General features: G+C 41.0%; 1 protein-coding gene across 1 annotated transcript; it reads right to left on the reverse strand.

Moving 5' to 3' along the window:
• Positions 1–4,709: 4,709 nt before the first annotated feature.
• LOC124280329 (coiled-coil domain-containing protein 25-like) lies at positions 4,710–23,449 on the reverse strand. Its single transcript, XM_046716233.1, has 8 exons — positions 23,356–23,449; positions 22,348–22,395; positions 19,541–19,580; positions 18,573–18,624; positions 17,959–18,034; positions 16,128–16,231; positions 14,902–15,150; positions 4,710–6,115 (listed from the first exon to the last, which is right to left on the reverse strand). The coding sequence occupies exons 1-8, from the start codon at positions 23,378–23,380 to the stop codon at positions 6,083–6,085; spliced, it is 627 nt and encodes a 208-aa protein (XP_046572189.1). The 5' UTR covers positions 23,381–23,449; the 3' UTR covers positions 4,710–6,082.
• Positions 23,450–24,400: the final 951 nt, after the last annotated feature.

Below are 24,400 nucleotides of genomic sequence, written 5' to 3' on the forward strand. Positions count from 1 at the left end.
CTTTCAAACAATCAATAGCTTGTGGTGATGTATCCACTTGTGATCACGAAAGCCCCTTTTGTACACATTTATTTAGGTAAATAATTTGGCTAGTAAAAAAAACTCATGTATTATCTGAGCTCATGAAATAATGTACAAATAATTGTTGGTTATTCTGTAATTTATTTCCATGTCTTGATAAAATTTCCTTGTCCAGACTATATTATACGTGTATATAGCATAATGTAGCTGGATAATTGCTGAGTGCAGGTAAAACAAACAAAAAACATCTCTTTACGAAACAGACAACAAAGTCAGTGAGAAAGTTTAAGAATATTTTAATTAGTTTCAAGTGCATATTCAGTACAGCCTTTGCATATTATAGATTCATCCTTGACACACTAGTATGGTTGTGGTACCTGGTGTGCTGTCTTAGGTTCATAGTGGGGTTTACTCCAGTTGAGTTACCCAGAATATAACACCAAATCTGCAGCAAACAGTATGTGTTTTATTCACAATACTCAACATATTCAAGTAATTATGTTTTAACTTCTTTGAGAGGTATTTTAGAACTTGTATAGGTGAAGGAAAACCAAGTTCTATGGATAGTGAACTTCTTCATTGCAATGAGTGCGACGTTTTGGTGTAGGTACTAACACTTGCTTGATATGGGTGTTGGTACCTACCCGAAACGTCCCCCTCATTGCAATAAAGAAGTTCACCATCCATAGAACTTGGTTTTCCTTTCAATATGTTGTAGATGACCAAGCAGGTCTGTATATATAAAAGTATTTTGATGAGGGGGTTAGTTTCATGATTCTTTGAACACTATCTGACTACATGTCAGTTTGTCCTGTAAACAAAGACTGAATTGATGTGAGTTAATGATGTTTAAAACTTTGAAAATTTTCAAAGAGCACACCTGGAAATATCATGTTGACAATAGATCATAAATGAGATATATCTGCATCCATATTTAACTTGAGATAAGTCGTTGGGAAGGATAATTATTCTAGTCATCAGGACAGACCTTTTTCAGTTATGGAGTAGAACGGGGAGAGGGTGGAATGGGGAACAGGGAGAATTGGTAGTTGGAGTGGCATAGAATAGGGTATGAAATAACAATGTATGTCTTGGCTGGATTAGCAACAGTACATGAATTTACTTATTTCTTTTCGGCAGAATATAAACCTACTGATTTCATTTTCTATTTTCAATTTCAAGGTTTGGGAGACAGTGCATCTGTAACCAAATTTGAAATCTAGTCTGGCCTAATTACCAAATTATGGAGGTAACAAATTAAGGAAAATATTATGTGGGTAAATAACATGTCAATATCCATTTCTGATAGTCATCATTGTCATATTACATGTAAAACATGAAGGTAATTTGAGCAGTATATCAAAGATAGCAGGTATTCTGTAAAACACAGAAGTTTGTTTGAGATCTACACCATTACTACCCTTCCCAATTTTACCCTTATATCAACATTTACTTAGTGCATGTTTCAAAGCCCCATGGAATGCAAGGTAAACCTAACATGCATTCACACAATATCCAGTTTCAGCACACTATCACTCCTCCCTTCATCAGTTAACCAGGTGATGTTATCGGTAATGTAGTACCATAAACCAACACTGAAGTATCTGCAGTTCATTGTGACTTAAATAAATACATCTGATAAAAGACCCCATCGTTTTCAAGCCAATTTCAATATCAGTAATGGCATACAATTTACTGACTGACAGTGTCTACAGTTCATTGTGATTTAAATAAACACATCAGGAAAGATAATCTTTTCGCAAGCAGTGGCAAGTGATATAAGCAGTGAGTGCAGATACATCCAAAATGTAGTCTGTTTGTATATTGACAAAAGCTAACACTGACACTGCAATTCATTCAGTTTGTTATCATTATTACATGGTCCTTAGGGAAAGGAATTAAAATATTATGTGTATGCTACCATGGTTACAAAAAATTAACTTAATTCAAAGATACAGACCCACATATTCTTTTCTATCCCCCGTGAGTCACTGTGTAAATCATTCGGTGCATTCTCAAACTCTATTGGGATGCATGTATAACATTAACCATCCATTGCATTATGATTTTTTTAACATTAAAAACGATGGAATTCAGATATCCTATTTTGGCCCATTCCAGCTAATAATGATCTGTTAAACTACAGTTTGTAGTAACGTGAAATTTTGATTGGGTGTTCTTCAGCAACAGAATTTTTCAGTTGGTTAGCAATACAATAGAATGGATATTGTGACGCTATTTTTGCAACACTGTTTTGGAGGCATGCGTGTAAAGGGGATGTATATCATATCGGAATTACAATAACATACTTGACAAGTAACGATGAAGAAAGCACAACACTCTGACAACCATCCACTCAGCCCTTGTAGTGAATGAGTGAGTTTAGTTTTACACTGCTTTAAGCAATATTTCATGGCGGGGAACACCTGAAATCAGCTTCACACATCAGCTTGTACCCATGTGGGGAATCGAAACCAGGTCTTCGGTGTTACTAGCAAATGCTTTAACCACTAGGCTACTCCACTGCCCCTCACAGCCCTAGCACATCCAGCAGAATTGGACTACATCCAGAAGTAGGAGTCGCTGTGGTACCAAGACTGGACAGAGTGTGGGCACACTAGTATCTCACTGACTGACTGAGTTTAGTTTTACGCCGCTTTTAGCAATATTCCAGCAATATCACGGCGGGGGACACCAGAAATGGGCTTAACACATTGTGCCCATGTGGGGAATCAAACCCGGGTCTTCAGCGTGACGATCCAACGCTTTAACCACTAGGCTACCCCACCGCCCCCACTAGTATCTCAAGTCAGAAAAGTACACGTTTCATAACGAGAAAAGACAAACAAATCAAGTTTTGAAATGCCTCAGCTGAAAGTTTTGTAGAGATAACAACAAACTAACAAATTGTGTGTCAGATTTTTTTTGCAAAAGCATCCAGTGATGTTTGTTGTTTACAAATAACATATTTCTCAGAAACACTGGTCAAATTTTATTCCTTCTTATAATTGCTATATCCATCTCACTCTTATTCAGAGTTGTTGAAAATTTAAAAGACAGGTAAAGTTAGTTCAAAGATTTAGTTGCTATGAACTATATGCAAGTTTTATAACAGTGTTAGCATGATGTGAGAGCAAAGCCCAAAGCAATGCTAGTCTCAGACATTTACCACTTCGGTGAAATCCACACAGACGGGTATGGTGCTGACACACCCAGATTTGGGCTACGATGACATGTGTCAACCAAGTCAGTGAGCCTGACACCCGATCCCGTTAGTCGCCTGTTCCGACAAGCTTTGGCTGCTGAAGACCAATTATAACCCGGATCTTCACAAGTAGAAGACACTAAACCTAGCATTACATTTAGCATGGGTTACTGAAGATCAATTCTTCATGAGGAAAGTGGTTGAGAGAGCTGTGATAAACATGAAGAACAAAACAAGTTGTTGTGGCCTAATGAGTAAGGTTAACTGGATATTTGACCTGTGACCTGTACACAAGCACCGGTCAAGGTCAAGTGGAATGTGTTTGAGATATTCCTATACATTTTTGATTTAATACTGTACTGGGCTCCATACTGGCATCATGTTACAGTACAGTAAGATAGATAAGAAAGAAGCAAACTGAATAACATACATTCACCTACCCAATATGAGTAATGAAATGTCAGACACTTTACAAATTTGTATTCCAGGTTTTACTTTGTTTCTTATACCGGTAATCAAAATAACTGGTGGAAACATTCCATCAGAAAGTTAACAAAAATTCATTTGAAATAAACCAAAAATCACATAACAAACCACTTATTTAAATCATGGTTATACAACTGGATAATTTTTATTTGATTGGAAAAAATATAACATTTGACATTGTCTTGAAATAAAATATGAAGGGTTAGCTTACAGATTCTAAGACCATAAATTTCACTAAGAAGTACTGAAGTAATTTCCAAATGTACAACTCAACAATAATTGGCAGTCAATACATGCTAAACTCAATATTTTTCAAAAGAAAATTTAAAACGATGTAAACATGTAAATGTATTAATGTCTACAATAATTACATCACTGTACAGTATAAACAAGGGAAGAAACTAAAGTAATAAGTTATGAAGAATGGTAAATCACACAGATCACTACAAAGTGAGAGATCTGACAAATGAGAGTCTAAAACTGAAAGTAGGTTTGGTTGGTTGGAAAACTGAACAATGCTGAAAGTATTAGAGCTTGAACATAGGAAAGACCAATAAGTAACAGAATATTCTGTGAGGTACATATACTGTGTCTTGAATGTTTCATTGTCTGAACAAATGCTAAGAGCTATCATACATGAGCGTAAAATTAAGATGCATACATAAAGCAGGGCTCCAGATAAGGGCCGTATCAGCGTATGTACGGATAAGGTAGGAAATAATTTATAAAACGTAGCAGATACGCATCACGGTAATGGTGTACGGTCTTAGAATCATTTACAGACGTATTTATCTGAAAAAGTATTTGTTTTATTGTATATTGACCTGTTTACACAAGACTAGCAATGTTGTGGTGCATATATGAAACGAAACTGATACTCCATTATTTCCATTCAGTACTCTAAATGTAGGCTTAAGGTTTTCGAGTACTCCTATATTGAAAAAATAAGGAGTACGTACTCCTGGTGTTCAAAAATTATCTGGAGCCCTGCATAAAGTATGCTGTTGGATATCCTTAAAGCAGTACCTACATATCTTACTTTTCTTGTTTTTATCTAGTTTCTACTTGCAAAGATTTGACTGTATCTTAATATTACTTTTGTACTTAATAAATAAAAATGCCTACAAGAAATGATGGAAGGGAAAAGCCATTCCTTTTGTCAACAGACCAGATTTTCTCTTTTGGGGTTTACAAATTTGGATAGCAAAATATTTGGTTGGTAAGACTGAACAGTACAGTATTTTTTAATTCATCTTAAAGTTTGATTAGAATTGGCATGTGAAAACAATAGATAGGATAGATGGTAAATCATGGTGTGGATCATCATAAATAAAATTTGGAAACCTGACAGCAGCATTTCACTGTTGTTTTTATTGTCCCAAATTAATTACCTTTACCACTGGCAGTATGTAAAGACCTTAATTGTATATATTTTCTAATTTTCAATTATTTTGGTTGGGGTATCTGTAAATTCAGCTAAAATATGTAAGGTTTTATTCAGTTCTTAGCTGGAGCAGCAGGAAGGTCTTAGGACGATGTAATCTGTAAACCAACTCTTATAATGAGCCCAGTGTGCGAAAAAGGTTCCATATTTTGCTAGCCAGTCGGGCTAGCTATGCCTGAAAGTTGCTAGCCCACAAAATACTTCGCTATGCCCGAAATTTAAATGTAGACACAGGTTTCATCATTGAGCCAGTGACTGTGGAGATTTACTGGCCCGACTGGATTTTTACTAGCCACAGGCTAGCGGGCCGGTGGCTATTTCGCACACTGAATGAGCCTGTGCCGATGGGGCTTGTTGACAGTGATAGAATGAATCAATGTTCCAAGCGATGCATGTTGTAGCCTTGAGACTGGGCAACAGTTGACAACAGTCGCTGTGGCTTGACATTACTGGCGTGACATCAGATGCTGGCATTTTTCCCCTCAAGGCACAAAGCAGGGTATATCACATATAGATATCAGATACTGACTCTTGTATCACTGAAGTCAACTAATATGAGCAGGTCACACATCCAACTCACACACACCTCATCTCCTAATGATGCGCAGGACTTGTCCATATAGATCACAGTTCTGAATGTCCACCTGGTGATTTCTCAATTATGAGGCTTTAAAATCTCACTAGCACTCGATCACAAAATCTTCCAATCTGGCCAACTGTTTCCATGCTTTGACCCGTGTGTAACCATTGACGTGATTGGTAAAAACCACATCCCACGGTAGAAGAACACACAGTGATTGGATCATTGTTGGCATGTGGTGGAACTGTTGGCCTTCCCTGACCCATGAGCATGGCGGATTCCCTTGATATTGTTCAAGTGGTGTGTCCAGGATGTCATGGGCGTCCTTAACCTTCATGTGTCCCAGTCACATAAAGTCATCTGAGTCATTGCCATCATCCTGGAACAAGAAGACATGAGTGACAGACAAGCCTTCATCACATCCTGGAACAAGAAGACATGAGTGACAGACAAGCCTTCATCACATCCTGGAACAAGAAGACATGAGTGACAGACAAGCCTTCATCACATCCTGGAACAAGAAGACATGAGTGACAGACAAGCCTTCATCACATCCTGAAACAAGGAGACATGAGTGACAGACAAGCCTTCATCACATCCTGGAACAAGAAGACATGAGTGACAGACAAGCCTTCATCACATCCTGGAACAAGGAGACATTAGTGACAGACAAGCCTTCATCACATCCTGGAACAAGGAGACATGAGTGACAGACAAGCCTTCATCACATCCTGGAACAAGAAGACATTAGTGACAGACAAGCCTTCATCACATCCTGGAACAAGGAGACATTAGTGACAGACAAGCCTTCATCACATCCTGGAACAAGGAGACATTAGTGACAGACAAGCCTTCATCACATCCTGAACAAGGAGACATTAGTGACAGACAAGCCTTCATCACATCCTGGAACAAGAAGACATGAGTGACAGACAAGCCTTCATCACATCCTGGAACAAGGAGAAATTAGTGACAGACAAGCCTTCATCACATCCTGGAACAAGAAGACATGAGTGACAGACAAGCCTTCATCACATCCTGGAACAAGGAGACATGAGTGACAGACAAGCCTTCATCACATCCTGGAACAAGGAGACATTAGTGACAGACAAGCCTTCATCACATCCTGGAACAAGGAGACATGAGTGACAGACAAGCCTTCATCACATCCTGGAACAAGGAGACACTAGCGACACACACAGCCTTCATCACATCCTGGAACAAGGAGACATTAGTGACAGACAAGCCTTCATCACATCCTGGAACAAGGAGAAATTAGTGACAGACAAGCCTTCATCACATCCTGGAACAAGGAGACATTAGTGACAGACACAGCCTTCATCACATCCTGAACAAGGAGACATGAGTGACAGACAAGCCTTCATCACATCCTGGAACAAGGAGACATTAGTGACAGACAAGCCTTCATCACATCCTGGAACAAGGAGACATTAGTGACAGACAAGCCTTCATCACATCCTGAACAAGGAGACATTAGTGACAGACAAGCCTTCATCACATCCTGGAACAAGGAGACATTAGTGACAGACAAGCCTTCATCACATCCTGGAACAAGGAGACATTAGTGACAGACAAGCCTTCATCACATCCTGGAACAAGGAGACATTAGTGACAGACAAGCCTTCATCACATCCTGAACAAGGAGACATTAGTGACAGACAAGCCTTCATCACATCCTGAACAAGGAGACATGAGTGACAGACAAGCCTTCATCACATCCTGAACAAGGAGACATTAGTGACAGACAAGCCTTCATCACATCCTGAACAAGGAGACATTAGTGACAGACAAGCCTTCATCACATCCTGGAACAAAGGAGACATTAGTGACAGACAAGCCTTCATCACATCCTGGAACAAGGAGACATTAGTGACAGACAAGCCTTCATCACATCCTGGAACAAGAAGACATGAGTGACAGACAAGCCTTCATCACATCCTGAACAAGGAGACATGAGTGACAGACAAGCCTTCATCACATCCTGGAACAAGAAGACATGAGTGACAGACAAGCCTTCATCACATCCTGGAACAAGAAGACATGAGTGACAGACAAGCCTTCATCACATCCTGGAACAAGAAGACATGAGTGACAGACAAGCCTTCATCACATCCTGGAACAAGAAGACATGAGTGACAGACAAGCCTTCATCACATCCTGAACAAGGAGACATTAGTGACAGACAAGCCTTCATCACATCCTGAACAAGGAGACATTAGTGACAGACAAGCCTTCATCACATCCTGAACAAGGAGACATTAGTGACAGACAAGCCTTCATCACATCCTGGAACAAGGAGACATTAGTGACAGACAAGCCTTCATCACATCCTGAACAAGGAGACATTAGTGACAGACAAGCCTTCATCACATCCTGGAACAAGAAGACATGAGTGACAGACAAGCCTTCATCACATCCTGGAACAAGGAGAAATTAGTGACAGACAAGCCTTCATCACATCCTGGAACAAGGAGACATTAGTGACAGACAAGCCTTCATCACATCCTGGAACAAGGAGACATTAGTGACAGACAAGCCTTCATCACATCCTGGAACAAGGAGACACTAGTGACAGACAAGCCTTCATCACATCCTGAACAAGGAGACACTAGTGACAGACAAGCCTTCATCACATCCTGAACAAGGAGACATTAGTGATAGACAAGCCTTCATCACATCCTGAACAAGGAGACATTAGTGACAGACAAGCCTTCATCACATCCTGGAACAAGGAGACACTAGTGACAGACAAGCCTTCATCACATCCTGGAACAAGGAGACACTAGTGACAGACAAGCCTTCATCACATCCTGGAACAAGAAGACATGAGTGACAGACAAGCCTTCATCACATCCTGGAACAAGGAGACATGAGTGACAGACAAGCCTTCATCACATCCTGGAACAAGGAGACATTAGTGACAGACAAGCCTTCATCACATCCTGGAACAAGGAGACATGAGTGACAGACAAGCCTTCATCACATCCTGGAACAAGAAGACACTAGCGACACACACAGCCTTCATCACATCCTGGAACAAGGAGAAATTAGTGACAGACAAGCCTTCATCACATCCTGGAACAAGGAGAAATTAGTGACAGACAAGCCTTCATCACATCCTGGAACAAGGAGACATTAGTGACAGACACAGCCTTCATCACATCCTGGAACAAGAAGACATGAGTGACAGACAAGCCTTCATCACATCCTGGAACAAGGAGACATTAGTGACAGACAAGCCTTCATCACATCCTGGAACAAGGAGACATTAGTGACAGACAAGCCTTCATCACATCCTGAACAAGGAGACATTAGTGACAGACAAGCCTTCATCACATCCTGGAACAAGGAGACATTAGTGACAGACAAGCCTTCATCACATCCTGGAACAAGGGAGACATTAGTGACAGACAAGCCTTCATCACATCCTGGAACAAGGAGACATTAGTGACAGACAAGCCTTCATCACATCCTGGAACAAGGAGACATTAGTGACAGACAAGCCTTCATCACATCCTGGAACAAGGGAGACATGAGTGACAGACAAGCCTTCATCACATCCTGGAACAAGGAGACATTAGTGACAGACAAGCCTTCATCACATCCTGGAACAAGGAGACATTAGTGACAGACAAGCCTTCATCACATCCTGGAACAAGGAGACATTAGTGACAGACAAGCCTTCATCACATCCTGGAACAAGAAGACATGAGTGACAGACAAGCCTTCATCACATCCTGGAACAAGGAGAAATTAGTGACAGACAAGCCTTCATCACATCCTGGAACAAGGAGACATTAGTGACAGACAAGCCTTCATCACATCCTGGAACAAGGAGACATTAGTGACAGACAAGCCTTCATCACATCCTGGAACAAGGAGACATTAGTGACAGACAAGCCTTCATCACATCCTGGAACAAGGAGACATTAGTGACAGACAAGCCTTCATCACATCCTGGAACAAGGAGACATTAGTGACAGACAAGCCTTCATCACATCCTGGAACAAGGAGACATTAGTGACAGACAAGCCTTCATCACATCCTGGAACAAGGAGACATTAGTGACAGACAAGCCTTCATCACATCCTGGAACAAGGAGACATGAGTGACAGACAAGCCTTCATCACATCCTGGAACAAGGGAGACATTAGTGACAGACAAGCCTTCATCACATCCTGGAACAAGGAGACATTAGTGACAGACAAGCCTTCATCACATCCTGGAACAAGGAGACATTAGTGACAGACAAGCCTTCATCACATCCTGGAACAAGGAGACATGAGTGACAGACAAGCCTTCATCACATCCTGGAACAAGGAGAAATTAGTGACAGACAAGCCTTCATCACATCCTGGAACAAGGAGACATGAGTGACAGACAAGCCTTCATCACATCCTGGAACAAGAAGACATGAGTGACAGACAAGCCTTCATCACATCCTGGAACAAGGAGACATGAGTGACAGACAAGCCTTCATCACATCCTGGAACAAGGAGACATTAGTGACAGACAAGCCTTCATCACATCCTGGAACAAGAAGACATGAGTGACAGACAAGCCTTCATCACATCCTGGAACAAGGAGACATGAGTGACAGACAAGCCTTCATCACATCCTGGAACAAGGAGACATTAGTGACAGACAAGCCTTCATCACATCCTGGAACAAGGAGACATGAGTGACAGACAAGCCTTCATCACATCCTGGAACAAGGAGACATTAGTGACAGACAAGCCTTCATCACATCCTGGAACAAGGAGACATGAGTGACAGACAAGCCTTCATCACATCCTGGAACAAGGAGACATTAGTGACAGACAAGCCTTCATCACATCCTGGAACAAGGAGACATTAGTGACAGACAAGCCTTCATCACATCCTGGAACAAGGAGACATTAGAGACAGACACAGCCTTCATCACATCCTGGAACAAGGAGACATTAGTGACAGACAAGCCTTCATCACATCCTGGAACAAGGAGACATTAGTGACAGACAAGCCTTCATCACATCCTGGAACAAGGAGACATTAGTGACAGACAAGCCTTCATCACATCCTGGAACAAGGAGACATTAGTGACAGACACAGCCTTCATCACATCCTGGAACAAGAAGACATGAGTGACAGACAAGCCTTCATCACATCCTGGAACAAGGAGACATTAGTGACAGACAAGCCTTCATCACATCCTGGAACAAGGAGACATTAGTGACAGACAAGCCTTCATCACATCCTGGAACAAGGAGACATTAGTGACAGACAAGCCTTCATCACATCCTGGAACAAGGAGACATTAGTGACAGACAAGCCTTCATCACATCCTGGAACAAGGGAGACATTAGTGACAGACAAGCCTTCATCACATCCTGGAACAAGGAGACATTAGTGACAGACAAGCCTTCATCACATCCTGGAACAAGGGAGACATTAGTGACAGACAAGCCTTCATCACATCCTGGAACAAGGAGACATGAGTGACAGACAAGCCTTCATCACATCCTGGAACAAGGGACATTAGTGACAGACAAGCCTTCATCACATCCTGGAACAAGGGGAGACATTAGTGACAGACAAGCCTTCATCACATCCTGGAACAAGGAGACATTAGTGACAGACAAGCCTTCATCACATCCTGGAACAAGAAGACATGAGTGACAGACAAGCCTTCATCACATCCTGGAACAAGGAGAAATTAGTGACAGACAAGCCTTCATCACATCCTGGAACAAGGGAGACATTAGTGACAGACAAGCCTTCATCACATCCTGGAACAAAGGAGACATTAGTGACAGACAAGCCTTCATCACATCCTGGAACAAGGAGACATTAGTGACAGACAAGCCTTCATCACATCCTGGAACAAGGAGACATTAGTGACAGACAAGCCTTCATCACATCCTGGAACAAGGAGACATTAGTGACAGACAAGCCTTCATCACATCCTGGAACAAGGAGACATTAGTGACAGACAAGCCTTCATCACATCCTGGAACAAGGAGACATTAGTGACAGACAAGCCTTCATCACATCCTGGAACAAGGAGACATGAGTGACAGACAAGCCTTCATCACATCCTGGAACAAGGAGACATTAGTGACAGACAAGCCTTCATCACATCCTGAACAAGGAGACATTAGTGACAGACAAGCCTTCATCACATCCTGGAACAAGGAGACATTAGTGACAGACAAGCCTTCATCACATCCTGGAACAAGAAGACATGAGTGACAGACAAGCCTTCATCACATCCTGGAACAAGGAGAAATTAGTGACAGACAAGCCTTCATCACATCCTGGAACAAGGAGACATGAGTGACAGACAAGCCTTCATCACATCCTGGAACAAGAAGACATGAGTGACAGACAAGCCTTCATCACATCCTGGAACAAGGAGACATGAGTGACAGACAAGCCTTCATCACATCCTGGAACAAGGAGACATTGGTAGTGACACAAGCCTTCATCACATCCTGGAACAAGAAGACATGAGTGACAGACAAGCCTTCATCACATCCTGGAACAAGGAGACATGAGTGACAGACAAGCCTTCATCACATCCTGAACAAGGAGACATTAGTGACAGACAAGCCTTCATCACATCCTGGAACAAGGAGACATGAGTGACAGACAAGCCTTCATCACATCCTGGAACAAGGAGACATTAGTGACAGACAAGCCTTCATCACATCCTGGAACAAGGAGACATGAGTGACAGACAAGCCTTCATCACATCCTGGAACAAGGAGACATTAGTGACAGACAAGCCTTCATCACATCCTGGAACAAGGAGACATTAGTGACAGACAAGCCTTCATCACATCCTGGAACAAGGAGACATTAGAGACAGACACAGCCTTCATCACATCCTGGAACAAGGAGACATTAGTGACAGACAAGCCTTCATCACATCCTGGAACAAGGAGACATTAGTGACAGACAAGCCTTCATCACATCCTGGAACAAGGAGACATTAGTGACAGACAAGCCTTCATCACATCCTGGAACAAGGAGACATTAGTGACAGACAAGCCTTCATCACATCCTGGAACAAGGAGACATGAGTGACAGACAAGCCTTCATCACATCCTGAACAAGGAGACATTAGTGACAGACAAGCCTTCATCACATCCTGGAACAAGGAGACATTAGTGACAGACAAGCCTTCATCACATCCTGGAACAAGGAGACATTAGTGACAGACAAGCCTTCATCACATCCTGGAACAAGGAGACATTAGTGACAGACAAGCCTTCATCACATCCTGGAACAAGAAGACATGAGTGACAGACAAGCCTTCATCACATCCTGGAACAAGGAGAAATTAGTGACAGACAAGCCTTCATCACATCCTGGAACAAGGAGACATGAGTGACAGACAAGCCTTCATCACATCCTGGAACAAGGAGACATGAGTGACAGACAAGCCTTCATCACATCCTGGAACAAGGAGACATGAGTGACAGACAAGCCTTCATCACATCCTGGAACAAGGAGACATTAGTGACAGACAAGCCTTCATCACATCCTGGAACAAGAAGACATGAGTGACAGACAAGCCTTCATCACATCCTGGAACAAGGAGACATGAGTGACAGACAAGCCTTCATCACATCCTGGAACAAGGAGACATTAGTGACAGACAGGGAGCCTTCATCACATCCTGGAACAAGGAGACATTAGTGACAGACAAGCCTTCATCACATCCTGGAACAAGGAGACATTAGTGACAGACAAGCCTTCATCACATCCTGGAACAAGGAGACATTAGTGACAGACAAGCCTTCATCACATCCTGGAACAAGGAGACATTAGTGACAGACAAGCCTTCATCACATCCTGGAACAAGGAGACATTAGTGACAGACAAGCCTTCATCACATCCTGAACAAGGAGACATTAGTGACAGACACAGCCTTCATCACATCCTGAACAAGGAGACATTAGTGACAGACAAGCCTTCATCACATCCTGAAACAAGGAGACACTAGCTGAAACAAGGAGACACTAAGCGACACACACAGCCTTCATCACATCCTGAAACAAGGAGACACTAGCGACACACACAGCCTTCATCACATCTTGGAACAAGGAGATATGAGTGACACACACAGCCTTCATCACATCCTGAAACAAGGAGACATTTGTGACAGACACAGCCTTCATCACATCCTGAAACAAGGAGACACTAGTGACAGACACAGCCTTCATCACATCCTGAAACAAGGAGACATTTGTGACAGACAAGCCTTCATCACATCCTGGAACAAGGAGACATTAGTGACACACACAGCCTTCATCACATCCTGAAACAAGGAGATATTAGTGACAGACACAGCCTTCATCACATCCTGGAACAAGGAGACATTAGTGACAGACAAGCTTTCATCACATCCTCGAACAAGGAGACATGAGTGACAGACAAGCCTTCATCACATCCTGGAACAAGGAGACATTTGTGACAGACACAGCCTTCATCACATCCTGAAACAAGGAGACACTAGCGACACACACAGCCTTCATCACATCCTGAAACAAGGAGACACTAGCGACACACACAGCCTTCATCACATCTTGGAGCAAGGAGATATGAGTGACACACACAGCCTTCATCACATCTTGGAACAAGGAGACATGAATGACAGACACAGCCTTCATCACATCCTGAAACAAGGAGACATTAGTGACACACACAGCCTTCATCACATCCTGAAACAAGGAGACATTTGTGACAGACACAGCCTTCATCACATCCTGAAACAAGGAGACACTAGTGACAGACACAGCCTTCATCACATCCTGAAACAAGGAGACATTAGTGACAGACACAGCCTTCATCACATCCTGAAACAAGGAGACATTAGTGACAGACAAGCCTTCATCACATCCTGGAACAAGGAGACATTAGTGACAGACAAGTCTTCATCACATCCTGGAACAAGGAGACACTAGTGACAGACAAGCCTTCATCACATCCTGGAACAAGGAGACACTAGTGACAGACACAGCCTTTAAACACAAGTAATGACAGACATACTTATCTGTGTGTGGTTATGTGATCTGAAAGCAACATGGGAAGTAGAGCACCTTTGTTGGTCATCTCAAATAAGCCACTTTCATAATAAGGGAACACCAAAGACCCTACCACATTAGACTGCATGTTTTCAGGCCTCATTAGACTGTCATAGGAACGCAGCTCTGCTTGTTCCTTCCTCCGTTTCTCATCCTCCTTATCTCGTTGTTTGATCTCCTGTTCCTTCCTTCTCTTGTCTTCCCGCTCCAGCTTATCTTGGTTTTCCCGCTCTTGTCTCAAATCAGGGGAACGCTCCTCCTTTGTCTTGTTTAATCGGTTCACTATCTCATTGATTCTCTTCTCTATTCTAACTTTCCTCACCTGCAATGTTGATTGTCACTTTGTCATATATTGGCAAGACAGTCTAAACCTGCCCATTTTCAAAACAATTGAATGTTTGTAATACATATATAAGAGTTTGTCATTAGACTCAAAATTCAGCTTATCTACAAGTCAAATATGGACACCGTACTCATACACTGTATAGCCGCCATATAGCTGAAATATTGCTGAGTGCAGCATTAAACAACACACAAACATAGTCATTCCTTGTCTCATCCTTGTTTATCCTTGGGTAACATGTTACACATATTTTCACGTCTGCTGGTATGATGAAGTCTGGGCTAGAACTACCGATCTCTGTACAGATCCTCTGTCCATTAGATATGTTTGTTGTTTAATGCCGCACTCAGCAATATTCCAGCTATATTGCAGCAGTCTGTAAATAATCGAGTCTGGACCAGACAATCCAGTGACCAACAACATGAGCATCGATCTATGCAATAGGGACATGTGTCAACCAAGTCAGCGAGCCTGACCACCCGATCCCATTAGTTGCCCCTTACAACAAGCATGGGTTGCTGAAGACCAATTCTAACCCCGATCTTCACTGGTCCTGTCCATTAGATCACTGAGGTGGTCTGTATACATAATAATAATAAGTCCATTTGTATAGCGCCCTATATCCAATCACCTAGTGGTTGCTCATGGCGCTAACTATATACATATTTACAATAGGAGTTCATTTAGATGTCATAGTGCTTCTTGAACAGTAAGTTAGACTGGAAGCTGGCTATTGAGTGGGATTCTTTGAGAGACATGTGCAGATTGTTCCAGAGGATAGCTGACAAGTAGGAAAAACGTCGGTGTCCATATGTCTTCAGACGTGCATTTGGGATGATGAGCAGCAACTGATTGGCTCATTGGCTGATCTCAGAGTCCTGGTTGGAACATACTCTCTTACAAGATACATATCATGTTGAAGGGTATATTTTGCTGTAAGCACACAACACACTGACCTCCTTCTGTCTGTGGAAGCCCACCTGCCCTACATCCATCCCTGCTGTCTTCTTCAGGTTTTCCCACATTGTGTACACAACGTCAATGTTGTTCATCTTGTTGCCTGTGGAACATTACAATAAACATGTTTATTCTGCAGGAGACATACTAACTACAATCATTCTGTAAAATGCATTATATTAATAATCATGATTACTCTGAATAATACATGATTATCTTGAACAGGGATTGGACATTGTAAACCAAAAGTCACTGTGTTCTTTTATCTGATTGGTTGAAAAACGTGATCAAATGGTATTTGATTCCTGGAAATTTTCTGCGTATTACTACATACAAACATCGCTCACACCATTGTATTGTTACGTCGTCAGCTGTGATGACGTCATTAAAATCATATTGTGACGTAAAGTCTGAATGACGTCACAAATGAGCAGTTCTAGTTGCTACCATGGGAGACAGCCGAAACGGCCGGCTGATGACATTTCACTGCTGTACCCGTTCTCGATGTCAATGAGAGCAGACACAAAAACGTGTGTGGACCTTTTCGTTTACTTTTGTGTTTACAATGTCGATAAACATCATGTGTTGGCGAATTTCCGGGTGTTATTGAGTATTTGAAGCACAGGAATATTTCATTTGAAACCTCCGGCTGACGCCGTCGGGTCCAAAGGAATTCCTGTGCTTTAAATACTCAATAACACCCGGAAATTCGCCAACACGTGATGTTTATCTCCTAATTGTGATAACCCTGTATGTTGCAAGATTACTCTGATGAATATGTGTAACAGCACTATATGCATGTTATTAAATGGTTATTTGCTTGACTACTACCCTTCATGGATACACCTGTGAAAATCTGGGTTAGAATTGGTCTTCAGTAATCCACGCTTGTCATAAGAGGTGACCAAAGGGATTGGGTGGTCAGGCTTGCTGACTTGGTTGACACATGTCACTGTATCCCAATTGTGTAGATTGATGCTCATGATGTTGATCACTGGATTGTCTAGTCCAGACTAAACTATTTACAGACAGCTACCATATAGCTGGAATATTGCTGAGTGCGGCATAAAACAACAAACAAACAACCTTTATGGATAACAACATCCTAATGTTTGTAACATATTTAGAGCATTTCAGTAAAGATGCTATTGATGTAGCTATAAAGCTATATATATAGTATAAATGAAGATCAAAAGTTGTTATCCATAACTAGTGTCTACTTTGTCAGCCGGTAACCATGGTAGCTGCTAAGAAACCTTTATCAAACAATGATTGATTACCTGTATGTCTTTTTGGTTGTTTGTTGGTGCATCTCATAGTGCCACAATTACCAATATTCCAGCTACATGACGATAGTCTGTATATAATCAACTCCACACAATCCAATGATTGACATCATAAGTATCAATGAACACAAATGCGGTACAATGACATGCATCAATAAAGTACAGTGGCGGATCCAGAACCCACACCCCCCCAAAAAGAATTTCTGGATCCGCCTATGCAGTAGATGAGTCTGACCACTTGATCCCTTTAGTCACCTCTTAGAATAATCAGAGTCACCTCCCCTGACAAGCATGGGTTGCAGAAGACTAGTTCTAGCCAGGATCTTCATGGTACAGGGGCGGTGGGGTAGCCTCGTGGTTAAAGCGTTGGCTCGTCACGCCGAAGACCTGGGTTCGATTCCCCACATGGGCACAATGTGTGAAGCCCATTTCTGGTGTCCCCCGCCGTGATATTGCTGGAATATTGCTAAAAGCGGCGTAAAACTAAACTCAGTCAGTCAGTCATGGTACAACTGTCTGTACAAGAGATCTTATGATAACACACCTTGAATACTGTTGGCCTTCACCAGCTGGGCACACTCATCTACCACAGCCTGAGGGACATCGTCTAATGTTTCTCCCTGGAAATAACATCCCTTCAAACTTAATTTGCTATATCCTGTATATCTGGGCATGAAATGAATTAATTGAAGTCAGGTGCATTATTATTATTGATTATCCAGTTATCATGACTTATTGTTTTATTTTCGCACAATATTTGCCTTAGGTATAAAAATTTAGGAGTCATCATGACTCCCTGGTGTCATGAGAGGGAGTCATGGACATGTTTTTGGGAGTCAACTTCAATTTGGAACTTTCATGGAGACCAACTGTGATTGTTTAATAACGACCAAAAGGCAGGTCAGGTATTTAATCAGCACTGAGCAATTAACTGGCAAACATTTAGTTTTAGGTTAGATTATCGGAACTAAGGGTCTAGCAGCATTGTGTCAACAATGATGCAAGCTTCTAAATTCACTGCGTATTTGAGATAATTTGTGCGTCAAATACACAGGTTATCTGCGTCAGGGCAAACACTGTTCGCACATATATGTATTTGCTCTCTTTTGTGCAATGACAATATTTCCATATGTAGGAATGAATGTCAAGGTCACTTACTGAATGGAGCCGGAGGTATACGTGAGCTGAGGACACCTTGTCAACATGGAACCTGCAATGATACACGGCTGTCATGTATGTTATGAGGGGAAAACTCACTTTTCCCAGATTTTCAGTTATATATTTCACAACAAACAGATAACAAATACGAAACAATAGTACTCATCACAATGAACTTAACATGATATCTTGTCTTGAACATAAAAGGAAATCCAGACAAATTGATAAAGCAATCAAATGGTTGAAAAAAATTTCTGCTAATTTTTTCACATCTCTCCAGTATACCCTGGATGCATCCACGGCTTGGGATGATTTTATTACCTCCCTTGGCTGGCTTTTTATCCAGACAGGTGTCTACGCTGGGAAGGTGAGAGAACCAATTACCCTGCACTTTTGCTTCTTAAATTATCTTACCGTTTAAACTTGGCAACACAATTGATGCAGAGGTTACTCTGTAAGATGTGGAAGGAGATCTTTTATATAGCTTTTGAAAGTTTCAGATCTGTCAATTTGTCGAGTGGTAAAAAAAATCTGAGTGGTACTGCGAACAAACCTTCGCGACTGCGACCGCTAGCTTTGTTGACACTGGCAAGCTCGGATGTAACAGCGGCTAAGCTGATTGGCTACCGTGAGAATGTGGAGCCAGCAAAGGGAGGTAATATAATTAGCGGGACAAGCTGTGGATGCATCCAGGGTATAGTGGAGAGTGATCATAACGTATACCCTGGAGATTATCGAGGATGATGTTTTCATAAACTGTGTACGATCGGAATATTGTTAATTCAAAAAGGGAATTTTTACCAGGATTTGTTGTGAGCATGGGTATGGGAGCAGATCTAGATCCATAATGGTTAGTGTTTCAAAATATAAACAATGATTGCTCAGCCAGGAAAACCAACCACAAAGACAAACACTGACACCAGCATGACTGGTAAGCAGTGGACAGCATGACGGATGAAACTGCTTACCATACATCCTCCTTCCATCCCCACTTGATCAAATCCTCATCTGAAGGGGAAATATTATCATTAATATATATAGTCACTATAGTAATAAGTGAGTGAATGAGTGAGTGAGTTTAGTTTTATGCTGCACTCAGCAATATTCCAGCTATTTGGCGGCAGCCTGTAAATAATCGAGCTTGGACCAGACAATCCAGTGATCAATAGCATGAGCATCGATCTGCGCAATTGGGAACCGATGACATATGTCAACCAAGTCAGCAAGTCTGACCACCCAATCCTGTTAGTCACCTCTTACGACAAGCATGGGTTACTGAAGGCACATTCTAACCCAGACCTTCACAGGTACACTATAGTAATAACACTACCACATAACAGTCTGCCACTTGGCAGAATTTGTTCCCTAGTCAGACACCCTAGTTTAGGAAAATATACTTACTGTCAATCTAAGCATATCGTGCTTATGTAGGGTTCCAAAGTACTCCTGAAAGTCAGGGGTCCTTGATCCTGTTTATTGGATCCATTGATTCAAATACCAAGGAAGAATTTTTCAAGGACCTCATAATTTACACTAAGTACTGTCAAACTGCTTTAACCACTAGGCTACCCCACTGCCCAAGCTACCCCACTGCCTCACATATGTTTGGACTTTACCATGTTCACTCATGCATTTAGCATGTTTCTAGGCAGGGTAAGGCCAGACCTTTCAAAACTTAGTTCATGAATCGCTAACATCAAATAACTGAAATGAGAAAAAGTATTCGAGAAATTGAATGGCAGTGGACTGTTTTGCATTCTACCAACAACAAATAAACAAACATTTAAAATTATTTTTGACATTATAGATGAATTATTCAAAATACTTAGATAAAACCTGTAAAAAACTTCAAAACCCAACAAATTATGATGAAATGCAACAGATCTATGACAGTAATGGAAATGCTGCAACTTGTTTCTTTCCCCATCAAACTAACTGCTCCTGCTCACACTTCATATTTCCTTGCTAAGAATTGCTTTTAGGAAATCCAAATCAGATTTTTTATTCATAATTTTATTCATAATTGTTATATTTACCTACCGGTAATGATGTGAATTATCAGGCCTGAAATCTGTGAACTAAAAAAATGGAAAAAAATCTGGCTTTAGGTGTATAATACGGAAGCGCTGAAGGGACCCGATGAAATATAATTTATATTGAACGGACGAGTTAGTATGTTGAGTGCACAAGTTAATATATTGTGCGCACAAGTTAATATATTGAGCGCACACGTTATGTTGAGAGCTCAACTTAGTATCTTGAGATACACTACTCCATAAGCAGTTCATGCCGAAGCAACGGAGGAGCGGAAACGCGAGCTGATTCATGCTTATTTCAGTCTTTGGTTCCAATACAAAGATATAACACATCTTCTTGTCAAAAATCATGGTATAGTATAGAAGCGTATTCTGAGGTGTATGTCCCCCTTTCGCACCAGATACCAGATATGCTGATGTTACAGTGAGTGAGTGAGTATGGTTTCAGCGCTTTTAGCAATATTCCAGCAATATCTTGGCGGGGGACACCAGAAATAGGCTTCACACATTGTACCCATGTGGGGAATCGAACCCAGGTCTTTAACCACGAGGCAACCCCACCCGCCCCACTGATGTTACAGACTTTATTGCGGACAACTTTGACGATCTAAAGACATGGTTATCGTTGGATGCATAAAAAATGTATCCAATGAGGTTTAATCGTGAAACAGGATACTGTACGATCGTTGCTAAGAGTGTTGGACCCGGATGGTGTTGAATTTCGCTCAAGACACCGTCTTCATCGACGTGTTATTCTTCAACTTCCTGTGTTGTTAAAACATGTTAAATAAACTACAACACACATACGTATACATAAGGGATTGAAACGGAGGAAGTAAAACGGGGAACATGGTATTTTAGTAAGAAATAAAGTTGGTTAATGTGCTATACGTGCACATACTAATGGATCAAATAAATAAGGCGGGTTTTATATGATATTGTACAGATATTGTACTACCACTGTACCCACATTAGGAAACAGTTACTGATACATGCAAACCAAGACTACAGACTATAGTTCCCTGAAAGTGGAATACTTCAAATACGTCAGACATGAGTTTTATAATTAAGTATAACACTCAATGTTTACATGTTTCATGGTCATGTAATACTATATATACATAATAAAGCCATAGCACAAAACAAGTTTTCCATGCTTTACGCTAGTGTTCATAATACTTTGTACCAATATAAGAAGTCAGTAAAATCACTATTCATCCCTGCAATAAACTCCTACTAATGTTTATGTTTTAATTCTTATTATGACATTACACATACCTGGGCCTGCTTTATGTAATAAAGCAAAAAGTAGTAAAGTAAGTTACAAAGAATAGTATTGACAAGCATAAAGACGATGAACATTTACATAAACATTATCAATGTTCATGATACATTTGCATACTTTTACATAGTCTCATCATAAACACCTGTAGTTAGACTTTGCATCGTTTGAAATCTTCCAAAAAGGATATAAGTTTGTACATTTTAGCCATCAGTCAAGCAAACGTGTGTTCCATTAATGCCATTAGATGCTAAACACGAAGTTGAGCGCTCAAGATACTCAAGATATTAACTTGTGCGCATAAGATACTAACTTGTGCGCTCAAGATACTATAGTGTGAGCTCAAGATACTAACTTGTGAGCTCAATATTTTAACTTGTGCACTCAAGATAAATTTTATTTCATCAGGTCCCTTCAGCGCTTCCGTAGTATAATACATGTTGCAAGAATAACTTACTTTCATGCTTGTCCAGTCCCATGTACATTGTGTAGGGTGGAGACACCACTGAAATGAGACATCAGAGTCAGAAGAGATAAAACAAGTAAATTTAATTGTAATGGTAGCTGTCATATTTGTGTCACTCATGAAACTGTTGCCTGTTAGCCTGAGCATGTTCCCCAATGAAACACATCTAACATGGTCAAAGTCTTTACTCAGCAAAACTGTTTCTGGCTTGCTCTGATATTCACTTTTGTGATCTAGAGTAGTGGACTTTACCCTGTTTACGGGTACACTTTTTCAGTTTCAACATGTTCAATTAGCGCCTACCCTAACCGTTACACAGCCAACCCTCGAAGAGACTCACGTCACGATCAGCGAAGGGAATCAATAAGTGAGACAGTAAGCTAGGTAAGACTGACTGACTGAGTATGGTTTTACGCCGCTTTTAGCAATATTCCAGCAACATCACGGCGGGGGACACCAGAAATGGGCTTCACACAATGTACCCATGTGGGGATTCGAACCCGGGTCTTCGGCGTGACGAGCCAACGCTTTAACCACTAGGCTACCCCACCGCCCCAGCTAGGTAAGATTTCCGCCCGTATACTGCCTAAATTTTAACCCGGTAAACTGCACTCTTGCCCTGGTATTATATTATCCATGCGCATACAAGAAAGTCATGTTAAAGCTTATTTTGTCGCCATATTTTGCAATTAATCGAACCGTCACGTGCGGCAAATTGCCACCAAACAAACTTGTATGGAGGACAGGCCTCCTGTAAGCTGTATAACCGCTGACACAATCACACGCACACTATCAATTCTTCCGAGAACAATCCATATCAAAACTAGCATACATAATTCTTCATGCCATCAGCATCTGCTCGTAATGTCTGTGAGCGAAAACCGGGGGAGTAAATGATCGCTCTCGATAGTGGGGACCAGTGATTATCTGATCAGCTTGGTCAAATCATGTTATGTTAAGAAACAGTGCGATATATGATTACGTGAAACATATACATACCATTGCTAATGAAGTAAAAGACCATTGTCGTGACAAGAAATAAACTTAAAAGTGTGGTTCACGTTGTCAACAACCAGACGGAAGTTGTTGTTTTTGTTCCTTTAAAGAGAAAAGTGACAAGGGAGATAACCCCGTAAGAAGTGAAAACTGAAAACACCTAGGTCCTGCCAGTAAATACAATTCGAAACCTCGTCAAAGAAATGTTCATTCTATTCATATCCAGCATCTTTGAGTACTATTACCCGAAATATTTGTGATGAACAATAATTACGACACCAGTTTATTTAATTCTATCTTTTATGAAATCAGAGACCATAAAATAATTACTTCATATCCGCTGATACAATTTGTGTCAGTATCAGCATTTAGATCGCTGCGGCATAGTCTGGGGCGGCAGTGAGTAAACTGACAGAATCTATTTCCTGTGTTTTAGTCAAAGTAGTGTTTGTGAAATCTATAGTAGAAATTAAAGTTACAATTTCTTTTTTTATTTTTTTTAGTTAACACTAGTGACTTAATTCCTTGGGCAAGGAGTTTCATAAGCTAATTGTACTTAGAAGAAATGAATTTGCATACGCTTGGGTTCTACATGTACAGTTGATTTTTACTTAATACGATCGGTTTCTAAGATTATTATTATTTATCTCAGTAGGCTAACATCTTGTCTCTGAAATGAACATATTTTACAGAAAAAACTATTCATAAAAATAATCATAAACCAGGGAGAATAGAATAGGCATAAACATAATGAAATTGAGCCCAGAGTCTTTCTTCATTTTCTGAAACTGTGGAAATCTAGACTTGCCACTTCTTCTATATACTTGCATGGGCTTTCTTGGATATATTTGTTTCAGGGTCTGTATGGCAGACATTATCTCAGCAAGTCTGCCTGGTACAAGTTCAGTTAGATAATCTGGTGCCATGCGGTTTTTCATTTCATCTGTTTGAAGCGATTCTTTTGGAGATTTAACATTAGTACCGCTAGTAGTTCCGAGAGCACCCAAATGAAGCGTTTCAAGCAGTACTAGAGCCTGTTCATTTATAC

Source organism: Haliotis rubra, unplaced genomic scaffold (genome assembly GCF_003918875.1).
Source record: "Haliotis rubra isolate DU_JTF1 unplaced genomic scaffold, ASM391887v1 Scf1076, whole genome shotgun sequence".
Taxonomy (NCBI): domain Eukaryota; kingdom Metazoa; phylum Mollusca; class Gastropoda; order Lepetellida; family Haliotidae; genus Haliotis; species Haliotis rubra.